At 36.5% G+C, this 19,067-nt stretch overlaps 1 protein-coding gene across 7 annotated transcripts in view; it reads left to right on the top strand.

The window, feature by feature from the left end:
• LTBP1 (latent transforming growth factor beta binding protein 1) overlaps positions 1–19,067 on the top strand; it is a 196,513-nt gene that overhangs the window by 116,354 nt on the left and 61,092 nt on the right. For 3 of the 7 annotated variants that reach the window (XM_071806163.1, XM_065835819.2, XM_065835817.2), the window contains exons 10-17: positions 7,052–7,174; positions 8,466–8,633; positions 11,730–11,963; positions 13,958–13,980; positions 14,975–15,077; positions 15,677–15,775; positions 17,249–17,374; positions 18,515–18,640. In XM_071806163.1, the coding sequence (XP_071662264.1) occupies positions 7,052–7,174; positions 8,466–8,633; positions 11,730–11,963; positions 13,958–13,980; positions 14,975–15,077; positions 15,677–15,775; positions 17,249–17,374; positions 18,515–18,640 (1,002 nt within the window). The remainder of the gene's footprint in view (positions 1–7,051; positions 7,175–8,465; positions 8,634–11,729; positions 11,964–13,957; positions 13,981–14,974; positions 15,078–15,676; positions 15,776–17,248; positions 17,375–18,514; positions 18,641–19,067) is intronic. The other 4 variants (XM_065835818.2, XM_065835822.2, XM_065835820.2 and 1 more) reach the window with 3 other exon arrangements.

Raw genomic sequence — 19,067 nt, 5'->3', positions numbered from 1 at the left:
GAATCTGATCAGGTATTTCAGTAAATGGGCAAATTAAAGGAGGTTACAGTAGCCTTATGGTGCACTCACTAAATCACTCAACATGTTTTGAAGTAACCAAGCAAAGCATGTTCTTTCAGCAGTAAGTGACAGGTACAGATCTTGTTATAAGTATGCACAGGAATTTTTCCTGGGATTGGATGTTTACACTAGGCATGGTTTATTATCCTTAGAGAAAAGGATACATTATGGTTCATTAATCCTGGAATAAAGCTGAAATTATTCACTTCCTGAATGTGAATTAATTAGGCGTGCCATTGCTCGAGGAAAGGTAGGACAACATCGTGTGTAGGTTTCCAGTAGAGAACCAAAGTAGTGTCGAACAGCAGCTAATGCAGCCTCAAAGACTATTTTAATCTACTTTAAAAGCCATTGTAGCAACCAGAGAATATGAGCAGAACACTGGAAGATAATACCTTGTGCAACACATCCTGCCCTCCAGCACAGATTTGTTTCGTGCACCAAAATACAGCAGAGAACGATTCTACTACGTTGTGCCTTTCTGTACACAGCTGCCTATGCAACAGCCAGAGGGAAACCTTCCACTAGGAATATAAATGCTTTGTCACTTAAATTTAAGTACCTTGGAACAGAATTTGATCTGATATCTAACTTATTTTAATGTTTTTATTCATATATTTCTTTTCAGTCCTCAGAATTCCCCAGTGCGGAATGCATGTAAGAGAGCTGAACAAATAAATCAACGAAGTACATACTTGAGTAAAAGAGCTCGACTCTCATAATATAGATCGAGGTGCTGAAAAGTCACTGGGGTTTGGATCTTTTAGCAAGGAAGAACTGTTTAGAGAAAAGTAACAAACAGGGGCTAAGTTGTTTCTGAAAAGGTTTTTGATTTTTTTTTTTTTTTCCTTTCTTCTGGACTATTCAATCCTTCCCTAAATCACGGTTAATAGAAGGCAAGAAGCTTGTTGTGTTAACTGTTGCCTGCACTTACACTTAATGAAATTTAATTTACTAATGTGATATACATGCTGTGTAATTGCAAATGTGCGTGTGTGGTCATGAGTGAAAACTGAGGTCAGTTCTTCATCAAACTCTGTTAACTACTTGTGGAACAAAATTCTGGTAAAGTGCTTTCAAAACACAGTTGTCTTTTGGGTATTTCTAATGTGTGAAACCTTGAAGATTGACTTTGGATAAAAATATAAATTAAATTTCTTCATGAACATTCTTAGAAATCAAGCAGAAAGAACTATGAGTAAAGCAAGTGACATTTCATTATTTTAAATCCAAAGAAATTTTCATTTTTATAACGGAGTTATCCATTCATTTCCATCTTCTCTTTACTAATTAATGTATGTAAAGGTCTTTGAAGATGAAGTTGGTTTTGGACTTGTTATAAACTGTGACTATTATATATGGTTTTACTAAGTTCAATGTTAGCATATGCTTTCTTGTTTAAATGAATACCATCTTACGCTGTTCCCGTCCTCCTCCTTCACTTCTGTTTGGTTTTGGAGGTGTTTTTTTTGAAGTAATGAAGATTACTTCATTTGTAGTCACACTCTTCACATGAGCAGACAAGCATTCAGTTAGGAAATGGTTGGTTTAGCTTGGGTTTTTTCCCCAGGAAATTCAGTGGCAGTGAGTCATCAACACATGGCATTTTCTGTGAGCAGTTGACCTGACACACACTAGACCTGTAAGAATCTGTGGGAAGGTATCAAACACTAACTGTTGTTGTTAAGACAGCTTGTTTTAAGTTCTCCTTGGTGGGCAAGATTGTGCATTAGATCAGCAGCAGTTTGGTTACAACATCTGGGTTGTTCAAAGCTGGGAGCACTGTGGTGACTGTGGAGGACAGCATGGTGGCCGACCTCACCGTATGTCAAGCTGTGTGCTTAGAAGAGAGTATAGGAGGAGCCAGGAGGCTGCAGCCTCATCTGTATGGTACTGCAGCATCACTGCCCAGATGCTGGTCAATGCAAAGCTGCTGTGCATTTGGATGAACTTGCGAGAGCAGAGTTGCCAACAGTGAAGGGTCAGGCTGTCAGCCAGTGCAGAATTGACAGCACTTCTTTCATGCCAGTGGGTTTACACCAGATTTTGCCAATCAGTAGGGTCAAGTCATTCACATTATCAAGCACCAACTATTACAAAAACAATGCTTTATTTACCAGTTCTTTGTAAGTTACAAATAACTGCACCTACTGTGAGAGTTTGCTGTGGAGCCATGCAAGGTGCTGTGTGGAAAAGCTCCTTGCTTAACATTTTTTTTCTGTATCACTAACTTAGAGGCTTTTTATCACTGGAACTTCATTACTGAATTTTCATCGAAAACTGAAAACTAATATTTAGTTGTCCTTTCAAAATCTTTATCTACATTTGTATGGTTTTAATGTACTGCTACATAGCCCTTAAGATACTTTCTCTGTGTAGACAGAAGGGCTCGATAAATCACTCTACAAGCATGTCATCTGTCCATACTGCACAACGAAAGATTATTCAGACAACGTTAAAGTAGCTTTTTCTCTAGTTCTTTTAATGGAGCAAATGAATTCTCTAGCTATACTAATTTAAATCTGAAATATTTTTATGTCCATATACAAGAAATAGAGGGGAAAAACAATCTGGTAATCTTGAATCAGATTTCTTTTCCAGCTGCCCTGAACAAGTTGATACCAGTGCAATTTGCACAGCTGGGCAGGCTGGCAGGTGGTAGGAAACATTTTGGGTAGGTGGCCTTTTACCACAGCCTGAAATAAAATGAAGTAGATAGCAAACTTGGAAGGGATTTATATTTTTTTTAAACGAAGTTGTTAAATAAACACTAATCTTACATGTATGTATGTTTCTTTTGAAAATTTGGAAGCTTTTTAGCAACTTGTGGCTTGTTTCTGTTGAATTCCTAGATAGACTTGTGTAATTCAGTATAGAGCATCAGCTCAGTAATTCTGTGAGCTCATTGAGAAAACATGACATGGAAAAGAGGCATTAAAAATACACTGTAATTAAGTTATGCTGAAGCAGCGTAACATGCACAATAAAGTTAACCTTAAAAGTTGAGTAGATTTAGCAAGAAGAATATCCATATCAGGAACTCTGGATGGAACATTCATTGGTATTTATATACAAATAAGCCGGTACTTAAATGTAGCAGTGCCCACATTAAGTAGAAATAACAGAGTGTATGTGGATGGGGTGTTACATTTTTAAATATTAGACATACAAAAACAGTTCATCTGGGAAGAGATTTAATAGAGAGGCAGTAATGACAGCTTCTGTGAATGTTTCCTGCAGAATAGTTGAATCATTTGGAAAGAAATATTACAGTGTATTGATGAATTGTAGGAAGGTCCCATCTAGCTGTAAATTAGCCACTTCAATAAATAATGCCATGAAACCTTCACTGTTAGTAGGCAAAACTCTAAAATGAGATTCTCCCGGTATCAACAAATACATCTGATATATTCCTATGCCAATGTTGCTCAGCAGTGATATGAAATAATGTTTAGATCTGTAAAAATATGCATTATTTTTATTTAAATGGTATTGAAATGCAATTTACTTTAATTCACAATTACAGTTTATCTAGAGACTTATAGACAAATAGAAACTATGTTAAAAAAAATTTCATTGTAAAATCCAAATAGCACAGTTTTGCTACTAGGTATTCAAAATCACTCAGCTACTTGAAGTCTGTACCCTGTGGACTAGAGTTTGTTAAAGTGCAAAGCCAAATTTTGTGTGTGTATATATACATGCATTTCATTTCAGTAGCTAAACTAATCAAAGTTGAAAACTGCTTGAGTATTATAACAACAGACACCATTTTTTCCTTCTACAACACACAAACATAGTTCTACAAACTTCAACAATATGGTTTGAGTACTACAGATAATACTAGTGTTGTGAATAAAATGATTAGAATTCAAGTTAGAAAGCAGGTTTTGTAAATGTTTTTTTCTCTTCTTATCTGTCTTTGCAAGATTTTAGGGTTTTTTTAAATGCCCATATACTTTCACTATTCAAATAATAAAATGTATCCATATATAAATTCTTCACATTCCTTAAAAGGAAGCTTGATAAAATAATGAGTAAAATCATAATCTAATAAATGAAAAATGCATCATGAAGCTTTTTATACATTGGAAGTATGAATGCACCTATGTTAAGCTATATAATTACTTACGTTGCCTACATACATGAAGAATAATGACAGTTATCCTCCTAGATAGGAAGGGGCAGATTTTTCATAATTATGACATATAAGCAAATAGCGATGTCTTTTAATGGTTAACAAACGAGAGACTTGACCTTTCTTTGAAAATAAAAACTATAAAATCAAAGTCAAATTAATATTATTTAAAATAAGTTGTCTAAAGTTGAATGAAGTCTTCACTAGACAAAGCAGTTCTTCCAAATCTATGTGGATATGCATAAAAAAAAAAGTGCCCAAAAAGTGGTATGTTATGTATGTCCTCTGGGACATATCTTCCATTTTTTTCCCAGTAGTATGGGTTAATTTTCCTATAAATAAAATGTATGCTTAGAAATTGTAAAGGGAGAAGGTTGTTTAAAATGTCTGGCTACTGCAATGTAGAAAGTGAGCAACTATTTTCACTATATGTACCAATGTCAATATCAACAAGTAACTATGGTTAAACGATAAAAAGAAAAAACTGGACTAAAATGAAAGAGCACAGTCCTTGTTAAAAATATTAATCTTAATTTCTAATTTTTGATATTATCTTTCTTCCATCTCTTAATTTCCCATTTCTCCTCTTCCTCCAAAATCTGTACGTGCTTTTTGCACATATATATGTGCATGTAATTTGTGTCATTGTGTTGAGGACTTTCATTTTGAAATTAAACCAGATGTCGAGATTTTTCCTGTATTCAGAGTAAAGCGAACTGTCTCTTCCTCTAACTCGTTTCCGACAACAGAGTCAGTGCTTCATCAAAGCAAGTAGAATTGCTCTGTGGCTTAGCATTTGAGGACTGATGTGACAACTCAAATTGACAGCAGGTAGAAAATTCAATAGCAGGTTCTTGACTGTTCCGGTATTTGCTTTGTATTAGCTTCCAGGTATTTTGCAGTCTTTTCTTTCATTACGTTTCTTGTCATGCCTGGTGTTTGAATGTGGAGGTTTAGCAGTATGTCCTTTCATCGTGACAAATTTACAACGGCATCAAAATGCTTCTGTTTAAGGATGTTTCAATAAAGTCTTTAGTTTGCTAGCTCGTTCCTTGCAGTAGTCAAAAAAGATAACGAGGCATCTTCCTGCTCAAATACTGGATGGGTCAAAAGGTAGACTGCTGTAGGAGAATATTTCAGGAGATTTTTGTACTCTTTTCTTACACTATTTTCCTTTTTAAATAGTCCACTCCCTCTGAGGTCAGAAAGTCATGTAGTCTGGGAATTTCACTGAAAAATTCCTTTGAGGCAGAACTGATCCTTTGTAATTCATGTGGTTTCCATCACATTTCATCCAAAGTTATAGAATATATATTACCACTGTTTGTCACATGTGGCTAAGTGCATAGAGGTGAAGTTGATCCAGGTGGTGTCAAGATCCTAGATTAGGTATAGCATAGGAAGAGCTGAGGGATAAGCTCAACACAGAATATTTGGGAGAAATCGCAGCTGACATGGCAACTGCTGGAGTCTGCTGTAGGGGTAGCGTAAGTCGTACACTCTTGTGTAGTGGGACAGGTAGCCAAGCTTGTGGAGAAAAATGAAGAAGGAGGTAGAAATGTGAAAGATTCTTTCTGTAGGTTTCCAAAAGCACATCTGTTATATTTTACATATTCAAGTTCTTGCCCTCATTTATTGTGTTGAATCAGGCAGTAATATAAAATGAGGTCAAATATAAAGGGGAAGGTTTTCTAAAACTTAAGAGGAAAGGTAATAAATATTATATATTTTAGATAAAATTATCACTGATGCCTGATTTCTAAGGAGCTAGGTGGAATATCTGAGTTCCACTTGAAGCTTGTTTACCTAGCAATTCAGGCATTTTTTCCTAGCTTAGGGATAGGGAGGGAAATTCTTATGTAGAATTAGTGCACATAAACATTTTAAAGCAGGTGTATTTCAATGTGCTGTCTATTTTTCTGAAAGAGGAGATGTGACAGTTTATAAACAGAGACAACTGTAGGTTTGAGGGTTGTGTATTTGGAGGTGTTTTGTTATTTGTTTTGTTTGGTAGTGGTTTGTTTGGGTTTTTTATTTATTTATTTTAAGGTTTTGATTATCAGTGCCAGCTACATTATTACTGTCTCCTGAAATAAAATCCTAGTTTGGCTGCCTTAGTTACAGATGGTATCCAGATGGTTGTCGGACAGGTCCTATTCCAAGAGTAAGTGAACTGTAGATATGACCCCAAGTGTGATAGAGGCCCAAGGCCAAGTGCTTGAGCCATGGGAGAATAATTCAATGAGACCCTGAAAGGGACACTGATGCAGGTGGCCTAGTTACAGCAAACTTTATCAAAGCAGTTGTTAATTATTACAAAGTTCTGTTCCCACAGAGGCAATCCTTTTCTCCCCGCATCATGTGTTCTGTGCTTCCTTCAGTGTATTCTTGATATTAGGATGGTAAGCTGTTTAGGCTAGAGGTGGTATTTTTGTGTTGTGCTTCTGCCAGCACGATGTACCTTCAGGCACTACTGAATACAAATACTAATAAAAACTGTATTAAATGTGTCAACTAGTGTTATATACTACATCGCTTAAAACTTGTCTCTGTGAACGTTCTTGCGAGTTGTGTTTGACTGCACAAGCAAACATCTACACAGGAAAAGAGGTTGATAAGCCAGTCAAAGTGTATTTGTTGTTTAATTCAGAGTACTTGAGAATGATGTATAAATGTAATTGTTTTTCTCTTACGTTGTCAGCAGTGTTTTAAAAGGTTATAAATCAAGTGTTGTCAGTATGAGAGAAAGTATTGATTTGAGTGTTAAGTCATAACAGTTCTCCTGCACATATTTAAAAAAAGAACAACATTAATACATGTTTCAGTATCTGATTATTTTCAATTTTCCCACAGATATCAATGAGTGTCAGTTACAAGGAGTATGCCCTAATGGTGAGTGCTTGAATACCATGGGCAGCTACAGATGTACCTGCAAAATGGGCTTTGTGCCAGATCCTACCCTCTCAAGATGCATACGTAAGTAAAAGTGCTAATCAAGGTACAAAAATAGATACTTAGTCGCACTTCAGATGATAATTTATTTGACAGGCATCAACTCTACTAAGCTGTCCCTGTTGTTTTTTGCTGTCCCTGCCTCCTCAGCTTTTTAATTTCCACAACATATTCCCCTCTCTGCTAGTTCCCCAGCCAAAATCATGTTTGTGTCCTGCCCTCCCTTCTTTCATCTCTGCAGTTTTGACCTGGGTAGTTTCCATTACAAAATATTCGGTCCAGGATGACCTTTGGCACATTTTCTTTCTGATTAGGACAGATTAAAAATTAAGAAAGAATTAGGGAAAAGTTGTGAACAGCACGAATGCAAGTATTTTCCTCTGTTAATCAGCTTTTACTTGGTTTGAGATCAACTACCTCTGCAGGAAGAAAGGAAGACATAAAGAACAACTAAATTTCTTCAGTTTTTTTGGGAAGAATATTTACAAGTGAAAAAGACCTCATTTCCTAAGCTCCTTATCTGAGTTATTTTTAGATTCATAAAATAAAGTATCGTCTAGAGCTGTAAGTTAATCTTTCATTTTTTCAGCATAATTATCTTATGCTACTAGTTAGTGACAATTACTGAGGAAGTTTTACAGCATTTTGAAGAATTTATCACTTTTCAGTTTAACACCAGAAAAAAGGAGTTTGTTTTCATTTTTGCTTTTACACGTCATTTTGAAAATCAGATAGTCTTTGAATTTTTTGAGTGAAATGAGCTGTTAACTACATGTTAATGTGGATATGGATGCATACATTAGAAAGCTGGGTGGATCTTAGCTTCCTGTTAGCTAATACTAGTCATAGCTTATGGCCTTTGACTCTTCCACATTAAAACTAAGCGTAACAAAATGTAAATACATAATTGTCTCTTTTGTTAAAAAAGTATCATGTATGACACGTAATGCTTCTTCAGTCTTATTTATATAGCCTACTTAGAGCTGAATGTTCCAGTGGCTGTGTAGCTTGACACAACTGTATATTGACAGTGGTTGACCTTAGACTTCAACAATTGGACTTGTGTAAAAGTGAGAGAGCTGCTTGTGGCAGCATGGCAACTGCTGGTTTGGAATATTTTTTCTTTAACATACTTTATATTTTGGGTCTAGGATGAGTTGGAATTTGGGAGTGTTTGATGTCAAATAAGAATTTTCTCAGAAGTTTGAAATAAAACTTCTGCAGATTAATCCATTTAAGCCGTGTTGGAAATCTAGTGGTCTGTGTTTTGCTTCTCATGTGCATGGTACCATCCTCTCTTCCACTTTTCTTGCAGCTGATAATCCCGTAGTTGCTGAAGAGAAAGGACCCTGCTATCGGTTTGTTAGTGCAGGAAAGCAGTGCATGCATCCTCTGTCTGTTCAGCTCAGCAAGCAGCTTTGCTGTTGCAGTGTTGGCAAAGCCTGGGGCCCGCACTGTGAGAAGTGCCCACTTCCAGGAACAGGTAGGAACTACCCATTAAAAACACAATCTCTTGCCCCCGTCCTATGTTTGTTCTGCATGCTTTGAAAAGAAATACCTCTTGTTTAAAATCAATTAATAGATATCCATCAGTAAATTGTGATGGTTCTCTACATGATAGTAGAGTAATCACATATCTAGTAGTTTTGTTCATAGGGATTTGTGATTAAAACAAAGGAATTATCTTTGATATGTTGTGATAGAATTCCAGATTAACAATATTTGCGTCTCAGAATATGTCCTTGAACTTTGATTCTCCATCACGTGAAGATAAGATTATTGTACATTTTATTCTGATTATAGATATAGGCAAATTAACCCAAAATCTAATTAATGTTCTTCAGTTGTTAAAGGCACTATTGAAAGGATGGCAGCTTTTGAGAATTAGGTTACAGAATGCCATGTGTTGTAGTTTATGGTTGGTGGGATATGTGTGGGGCTATCTGTGCTTTCTGACCTTCCTTCATGTTTTCACTATTCATTTTGAGGAAAGTGCCAAGTGTAGTGTTGCCTTCTTAACTATAAACTGGTAGTTAAACATTCCTTGGCACCTTTCACAAATCCTTACTTGATACACAAAGTTTACTTGTATTATCAGTGTTCACTTGGAGTCCTGCTGTTTTTTAAATATATAGGGACTTGGAAACACCAGCTTTTTTGGTCACCACCATCATTAGGCTGCTCATAGACTAAGATACCACATATTGTAAATACTGATTGCTGCTTCTATTCCCCAATTTTGCTTAAAATGCAAATGACCAAAATCGGAGGTTTTAGTCAAAATCAATTTATTATTATTTTTGTCCAAATGTATGGTAAAATTAATATTTTTAAAAGCATCATTGCTTATTGTAACATACATGATGTCCAACCTATTTGGAATTTTGGCACAGGTATTTGTAATGGTAATCCACTGTTCTTACTGAAGTCGCTGCTGCAGATGTCACTGTTATGATGCAGATCTCAGGGTATTTTATAAAGATTCAGATTGTCAAAACTAGCTAGCTGCTTTGGGAAATGTGCAGCTAACATCAGACATGATAAGAGCAGAAGATTCCTTTTTCAAGTTGGGCTTACAGAAATGCAAGTGACCAACATTTTTGAGCATTTTAATTGATTTTTAAAGCCTGCATGACCATTGGGATTTTTAAGTCCATTTCAGTTTCAGATAAATATTATTTCTAAGGCATTTTAATTGAGAAAAAAATTGATTCTCATCAGATGACTTGCAGATTTGTTACATCTATGAAAATATTGCATGAGGCTTTATACCCAGTTGTGTGTATTCTGGAGCAGAGAACTTATCTTTTTGTGGACTGCTCTCTAGTCATAAAAATCATTTAATATTATGCAGAATTGGTTATTGTAGTGATTTTTCTTAATTAAAGGACTTCAGAGAGAAAATCTGTGAGCAGAACATTTTGATGAGCTGTGTGGGAAACACTTCTCCCATTTCATGATGACTTTCATGATTTAAAAACATGTTCCTTTCTGTAACAGGTTAAATTCATAATCTTTCAGAGTTTTCTATGAAAAATGTGTGAAAGTGGGATATTCCAGAATGGGGTAATGTATTTACTGCAGCATCCCATGTTAATTTAAGAATAATTGAATTTAAAATGTCATGATGTCACTCACTTTTAAAGTATTTTTACGAAGTAGACCAGCTCCAAAAGAGAGACTGAGAGGCCAGCTTTGTATACACAGGTGCTGAGAGCACTTATCAGAACTGTGGTAGAATAAGGTTCACATTTCTGTCCTGCATTTGAGAGAATATGACCTAAACCAAGGTTTCCTACATCATGAGTATGCACCTGAAAGAATACTAGTCAAATTTGCTCTGTCCTCCTCCTTTGACCAGAATTCCAACCCTCATTTGGGTGTTTTTGCAGCAAATTTTAATATTAGCATTTCCCAGGAAAAAGTATTTCGTCATTCTGAATCACTAAATTTAATCAGTTTGACCTTTCATCTTTTCTGTTACTAAGACACCATCAGAACACAGTATGCAATTAATGTATACTGCAATTTAATGTATAATATTAGGAATTAATCTGCAGAGTACCTGTAGGTAGTACTTTGTGGTTTTATTTTAGGTGGTAATTAATTTTAAAACCTTGATGCCTTCAAAGTAGAATTTGTGAACTTACCAATGCCCCACTCTGCACAACTCTTAGGAAGATGTAAGAAATCACAACAGGCACATGGGAGACTAAATCTTTTCATCTTTTCATCCCGACATAATTTGACTTAGAGCAATGAGGACAATAGTGCACTGCCCCCTCAAGAGTCCTGGAGGACCCCTGTCTCTGACAGGAGCACAGCTCTTATCTTTGCTGGGGAGGAAGGCTGACCTTTATTTCTTTCTCATTCTAGTCATCCACTACTACTGCAAAACCTGCTGCTCATGTAGAGCAGCTTCAGAGATCAGAGCAGGTCCTGCTGCCTGACTTTCATTACCCTTTTCTGTAGCAGCTTTAGAAATGAGATGATTTCGCTTCTCTTCCAGTGGTGATTTGGCTTTTTATGATCTCCATCTTGTTTTTATCCAACCACTGAGGTCAGTGGAAAGACTTAATTCAATGGCATTTGGATCAGGGCTGATATGAGACCTCTGATGTAGTCAAATGGGATCCTGTGAATGAATGTTGTTACTGGTTAATGTTCTTCTAGTTCTCTAGTACTGGGGTAGTGAGCTTCTTTCCTTTGGTTTCTACAAAAAGAGAATGATAGAAATAGTGATCTTCATTCTTTATGCAATGTAGATGATGACGAAAATGTACTTTTGAAGAGGATTAATACAAAAAATTATCTTCATATAGTGATAGATTAAACATAACTGAAGAAAGATGGTAAACTGGAGTGGAAACCTCCTGGGAATAACAGCCAGCACATGCTTATGGGAGAATGCTCAGTCATATTAACATGCAATGCATAGCTTGTCTTTAAGTAGTTTTTTGTAAAAATGTATATACAATATGAGATTAAATTTTTTAGTGGTAGTGATTATATTTTCCACTATGTCAACATATTGCACTTTTAGACTCCTAAAAGGAATATTTTCCCGTCCCAAATCTAGCTGCTTTTAAGGAAATCTGCCCTGGTGGAATGGGTTATACGGTTTCTGGCCCTCACAGAAACAAGCTATATCATCACCCTGCAGTTAGAGTACAGCCACCTGTCATTGGCAAGACCCCGATTACTCAACCTGTTGCTAAAGGTACTTCTCCTCCACCTCTCCCAGCAAAGGAAGAGCCAGTGGAGGCACTGACCTTCTCACAGAAAAGTGAGACTGAGATGGCTGTGCAAGAAGGTGAGAGTGGGAAAATTTAGTCTTTCTATATTTCTGTGCATGTGCCTTCAATTGTATGTTTCTTTGTAGAGTAGCTGCGTACAGTGCAGGGCAAAGCAGCATCACTTCCTACAGCAGAGCATTCCATGTCGTGGAGTGGGTTGCGTTACATTGTTTACTTCTGAAGTTTTATGTATAGCTCCTACCAGATGCTGAGAACACCATGGAGAGATACTGCTTTAATCTCGTTAATTTTTATGATAAGAAATAGTGAATACTTGTTGTGAGACTTTTATAAAGATATTTTTAATTTCTAACATATGACCAAGGACTCAACTCAGGCTTTGATTTACTAGTATCTGGGGTGGCAGAAGCTAAGGCATTTTCCTGATCTTCCTTCTATCTGCTTTTGTAGCTCAGCACCACCTGATGTGGCTGTGCATCCCCTTGGTGTGCTCTGCTCTCAGCCCTGCAGCTGCGTGCTCCCTCCTGCCACATCAGCTCCCTGCTGGGCTGTTTAACAATTAGTGGACTCCTCCAAGATATTTTTCTCAGACTTTGTTTTCTGCAAGCTTCTCTAAGAACTTGTTGCAGCCAAAATTGTCCTGAATCTAAAGCAGATACAGAAGCAAATAAATGCATGAAGCAACACTATTAGCAATACATTGCCTGCAAACTTGGCATGAACTAATTGGAGACAAGGCAAGATACCTTGCTGGAGAGCCCTCTCATTGTATTGAGTACTTAAAAGGTTATTTCGAAGTAGCAGTTATGTATCTGTATGTCAGGCCATTATTAGAAAGGGTTTCAGTCAGCTGATTTTGCAAAATCCTGTGCAACATGAGTTACTTTCCAGTTAACTGCTCTAGTTTTGCTTTCAAAAAGAAAATGGAGCTAAGATGAATCTAGGGAGAATAATAAGCCATTCACATATACTTACAGACTGCATTGGATTATAAAATGTCACATAAACCTCTGGGCTTTTCTGTGTTACAAAGTGGAAAAAAGTGGTGTATCATTTGCTAAAATATTACTTCAGTAATGAGAAAGATTGCCACATTCTAGTAAATCTTAAAGCACAATCTGGAGAAAAAAGGAATATTGTTTGGGTTTTTTTTAAATAAAAAACTTTTAAAAATATGCTAAGTCTAAGTCATCAATGACATATACACGTTTGAATTTTATATTCCAGTTTTAGATATGTTTGCATTTGGAGTTTTTGAGATTTTATTAGAAGTTCTCCCGGTTCTAATAATCAGCCTTCCTGCTAATACTGGAGAAACTAGAGCAAGAAGAGTGAATTTTTATACATATTTTTTTTTTAATTTTATTTTTTTTTAAATCTATCCTGTGGAAAAAATTGATTGTGAAAAGAAAAATATTCTAACAGGGTTTTACAGAAGCATATAGATTTTCATCAGTAAAAGACATATTCAAAAAAAGGCAAACTGCAATGGAAAATAAAAACTTACATGAAATTTTTAGCTCTCCATCCCATGAAAAAGTCACTTTTGTGAAGGAAAAAAAAAACAAACTCAAATTTTGCCTTTGCTTGCTTCAAGAAAGGCAAATTTCTAAACTTTTTTTTACAATGAATTATTGCAAATTTGTTAATGTTTAGTTATAGATCATTATGATATTAATTTGCCTTTAAAATAATTCCAGATATTGATATTCCTGGGAAGGAATAAAAAAGTTTAGTCAGTGAGTCAATAACCACTGAGTTTCTTGGTTTGCTTCTAAGGAAACAACTGAGAAACCTATAAGGCAGCTGAACACCAAGTAAATAATTACAAGCAGTGGTTAGTGTGTAGAATCTTATTCTGCTTTCTGCCTAGTTTTTTACGCTTGCTTCAGGAACTTTACTTCAGGTTTGCACCATTTTGGAATGAGGTTAGAGTCTGAAATTTTTCTGTGATGGTAAAAACCACTTTCAAATGCACTAGTTGTTTTAAATAGAATATGTAAGTGTTATATGAAAACTGATTAATTTTCTTTTTTCTTTCTCGTTTTAGTGGCAACTGCAGCCCCCGATCAGGTAAAACATGATGTGATTTATCTAGCAATTAGAATGGAGACCATATGTATGAGATGTGATACGATAACCCTGAAAATGATTTAGTATTTACCAGGAACAAACAACTCACTGTAGATTTACAGTGCAAACCCTGAGGCAAAAAGAGCTCATGTTATTACATACAACAACGGGCAGGTAGTGAGGTACAGGAAAGAGATTAACTTCTCTGCAGGGTATTGGTGGAGGGTCTAGTACTATATTGTTCTATCCTATTCTGGAGCCTGTATTTTAAAGAGGATATTGAAAAATGCAGACAGTATGGGGGAGAGCCGCAGATACTGACAGCTAGAGAAAATTAATTGGAGAAAAACAGTATGAAGCTTCGAGAAGTATTTGTGACACCTGCTTAAGAGATTTGTATTAATGTATTTGTATTAGTTTCCTAGTTTTTTTTGGGTTGTTGTGTATTTGGTGGAGAAGAGCAGGTGTATCTGTGGTAAATCCCCTATTCTGGAGATTACAGGTTCTCTCTACTGAAGATAATGGGATTTGTTAGGAATAACTGCAGGTGTATTTCATTTCCCAGAAGACTTAGAAGCATCTAACACTTTTATGAAAATAAGATGATCAGTGCAATAGCTAAGAGAGAACCTTTTACAGTGGTGAAAAACTTAGAGGCATATGTGAATATATACTTTTGTGTGATGCTCAACTGCAATTTAATACTGTTTGTAAGCAAGACTAGCAGATGGGAGAGCTGTGAAGGGACAAAGACACAGTTAGAAGCTCTGTGAAATCACTGCTTCAAACAAAAGAAATATTAATTTTTATGCCATTGTATAAACATAGTATTCCATGTTCTTTCAGGCTTAAATAGGTGGCAGTTAATGATCTGCTATCAAAAGTTGCTCATGTGGGGATGTTAGCAGATTCCCAAACTAGGAGTTTGTGGCTCGTTATGATAGCTGAATTAAGAGAATGTTTTCAGAATGTAGATTTTTAATCATTTTTTTAGGAATTAGCTTCCCTTGATCAAGAAAAGCAGCCTGATCTAGAACCTGGGCAGCCTCAGCTTTCTCCTGGAATTTCAACAATTAACCTTCATCCACAGTTTCCAGGTAACTTGTTTTGACTTATCTTTTAGTATAGGAGAGTGCTTACAAATCTTTAAGGAATGGAAAGGTAGAAATTGCAACAGAGATAAATGAAAATTTGATTGCTGCTGCAGGAGCAATTTTACCATGAGCAGAATGCAGAAAAAAAAATCATGGAAGCTGAAGTGGGAGGAATTGAGAAGTTGGCATTGGCTGGGTGACTTGTTAGGAGGCAAAGACATATTTCAGGCAGAAATGATATCCTGGATCATGTACACGAGAATTTTGATGTCAGCAGAGTTGAGGCCTTATACCCCTTTCAAGAGGAAACTTTACTTAGGTGCCTCCTTGTAGATTTATGCATAACTTGCTGCAAAAGTTTTACTATTGTGCTTGCTTCCTTTAGCACCTCGAGTTTTTTCACAAGCAGTAGAATGGTGGAAACCCCTATTATACTATTTTTTTCTACTCCTGATCTAAGCAGAATAAACTCATGAAAAGCTCCACAGTGTCTGGTTCATTCAATATCATGTCTGCAATCTTTAAGAGTTTTCGTTTTTTGAATGCTTTAAGGGTTTGGGGGTTTTTTTGGATGTGATTGATTTGCATTCCATGTCACACAGTAGTGATTGAGAAAACATCTCCTCCTCTGCCTGTTGAAGTTGCTCCTGAAGTCTCTACTTCGAGTGCAAGTCAAGTAATTGCACCTACCCAAGTTACAGGTATTGTGCTTCCTTTTTAGAAGTAAAATAAATGAAGAAATGACTGTGAGTTCCTGACACTGTAACTTGTTCCATGCTACTTCTGAATTATAATAATGAGGAGAATGTAGATGTAGAACAGAAAGGAATACTCTGGGGAGAGAGTGAAAGTACAACACAGCAATGAGGGTACTGTCAACAGAACCAGGGCTGGGCCCTCCTTGGAGGTACCTGCCATTTCTGTGCCCGTAAGTAAATGACAGAAAGAAAAAATAATAATTCCACCTCAGATTATATGATCTGCAGCTGACGTCCGGAACTGAAGGCCTCTTGGATACAAGTCAGGTCTTTAGACAGTCTGCAGATGTGTTCATGAAGTACATGTGATCATGTTCTTTGAGGGATGTAGACTTCGTGGCATGTAGATGGGCACATTCTACAAAAAGCAGATGAGAAGTTACCATATTTTAAAATGTTCTTTTGACGTTTGTACTTCTTTCTTTTTTGATGTATTAAAGTTGCCTTTTCTACATCCATGTGTCAAGAGTGAAAATAACAGAAATGCAGGTAAATGCCCCGTCATAGCTGAAAATTGTCTAAGTGATGGATGTGTCCAAAAGGCATGAAAATTTTACTTGCTGTTTTTTGAAAACAAAAAGGAGAATGTACTATGTGTGTGTACCTGAGAGCATTACAATGTCACATTAGCTAGTCTCTCAGAATTAACACAGGCTTTAAAGTAATTGCAATATCCAGGTAAATACTTTAAGATGCAGTATTGTGTATGGTAGAGATATGTAGGCCTACCAATGGTTTCCCATTTTGCATTCACAGGGAGTAATTGTACATGCTTTAATAAAAGTTTAACTCTTCAAAAATGGCTTTCCTTCGTGCAGGAATGAATTTTTGAGTTGCACACAACATGCAAAGGGTCTAAATCACCCAGGTGTTTGAAATATGATACTGCCTGCAGTTAAATCCTCCTGAATCTACTGTAGGAGTAGAGGAAGTATCTTGTCCTTTTGTAAGCATTCAGCTGCCTCATTCAATTACCTGTAATTACAGTTTGTAATCCCATATGGAAATTCTGCTAGTGGTGATTGTCAAACTGCATTTTGGAAGTTGGCTCTGCTGAGATGGCGCCCCTTCTGCTAGTCAGCTCCCTGCGTCCCTACAGGGAGAGGATGTTACCCTGCTAACAATCAGTTACTAACATCAGTTAGTAAAAAAAGTGGTTAATTTTCCATGTTCTGCTGGTTTTTCTTTCCTCAGGAAAAGGAGTTAAACTAGACTTGCTGCATGCTATAAACAAATAAATTAATCTGTTGTTCAGATACAGTTCCCAGTGGTGTTCAAATATTTAAGAGATAGTAAAGTACAAGTGAAATAAGATTTGTAGGACATAATCCTAAATAGGATTTAAAAAACTGAATGCAGTTAAGAGTTGAGAATTTTTTGAGTGCCTTAATTCTGTACTTTTTTTTGTTTGCATAGAAATCAACGAATGTACAGTTAATCCTGATATCTGTGGAGCGGGACACTGTGTTAATTTGCCTGTGGGATACACTTGCATCTGCTACGAGGGGTACAGACTTAACGAGCAGCAGACGAAGTGCTCTGGTATGGATGGATGCGTTCAAAAATCTGGAAGAACTATGTTATTAAATGCTTGAAATGTAGAGTCTGGTCAATGGAAATATGCTACAGAGCAGTCAGGAGTTGCTTCTTCTACTGAATGCTTCCAAATTACAAAGGAACTAGTTTTCTTATGTCAAATAAAATTTGCCAGCTAGTCTCTGATATTGCTTTTGTGCTGCTCAGAACTGAACGTGAATTTAATTAAATTGAATGGAAGCCTTTCCCATCGTCAGATGAGAGAAGAAGTGATTAGGCCATCTCTTCTCAGCTTTAGACCAGGTATCTAAAATCATCAGACTGCTACAGATACACTTCTGTTTGGAGAAAGAATGAGTGTTTCTTAGAATGATTCACTCAGCTACCGGCTCTGCAGGTGAACTAAATCCAGTTGTTTTGTTAGGTCTTTCCGTTCAACCTTCTGCTGAAAAGAGAAAGTACATCATCCCAGAAGAACATTAGGAGGTCTGCAAAGTGAGATGTTCATCCACTTCTAAGCCTGGAAGTTCTGAAGCAGAGGGCTCTGAGGAATGTGAGGCAGAGCCTAGACTGGCTCTACACGAGCCATTTCAAATTTGGAAGCAGCTGTACCGGTGTCTTTCCTTTGTTCAGAGTACACTGGTTCCTCTGTAACTTGGATCAGAAAGAGTTTAGTGTATCGTGTTGCCAGATTAGGTGCTGTCAACTTTGCCTGCTACCAAAATTTCAGTATCTTCACACTGATACACGTGCTATCAGGTGCAACTTCAGTATTAAAAATAATTTCCACAAATATGCAGCCAAATGACAACTTTAAACCCTTCTATTTCATCCAAATTGTGTTAATGTTCCATGCTTGCAGCTTGTGCTCAGCTTGTACTCAGTTTAGTGATTTGAATAGCAATCATGTCACATTCTCCAGGCCGCTGCAATATTCTTGTGGTCTAAGCCAATAAGAGCATTTTTTCCAACCAAAACTATTTAATGCAACTTTTTTTCAGCTGTGAGGGAGAGGAAAACAAATACTTTTTCAAATAGTTAAAGTAATTACAAGGTCAATCTTTTCAAAAGCATGGCGTAAAATGCACAAAAAGAATCACAACTGTATATGTTATTCTATAGGCTTATTTTTTATTTCTTTTATAGATATTAATGAGTGTATTCAGGCACCCCATCTCTGTTCCCTTGGACGCTGTGAAAATACAGAAGGAAGTTTCCTATGTATTTGCCAAGCTGGATTCATGGCCAGTGAAGATGGAACTGACTGCGTTGGTAATTACTGGTCTCCTTTATAGAAAATAAAAATACAAAAATTAATCAGGAAGCTTATTTAAAACTCTCTAAAGTCCCCTTTTCAGCTTTTTTCCTCAGTGTCATTGGTACTGGACTGACGTCTGGAAGTATTTTTAACTGGCTTTCACCAGGTGCTCTGGTCTAGAAAATATTTGAGTAGTTCCTACTGCTTTTGTTGAAAAACAAGAATTGATTCAGTATCCTGGTTGGTTACGAAAATTACCATTCAGTAAAAACACCTTCTGTGGTGGAAAATACAAATATTCAAAACTCTTTCAGTCACTAGCAGCTGCAACCAACCATATTTTTACATATAGCTGCAAACAGCCACAGACTTTGCAGAGCGGTGCAAACAGCCTGAACTTGCTGTGATTTTCCTCAGGTTTGCGCTGCCTTGGGCACGATA

The sequence above is a fragment of the Patagioenas fasciata genome, chromosome 3, assembly GCF_037038585.1.
Source record: "Patagioenas fasciata isolate bPatFas1 chromosome 3, bPatFas1.hap1, whole genome shotgun sequence".
In the NCBI taxonomy this organism is placed as follows: domain Eukaryota; kingdom Metazoa; phylum Chordata; class Aves; order Columbiformes; family Columbidae; genus Patagioenas; species Patagioenas fasciata.
Note: the sequence above shows the minus strand (reverse complement) of the source record. Positions and strands in the feature narration are given on the sequence as shown.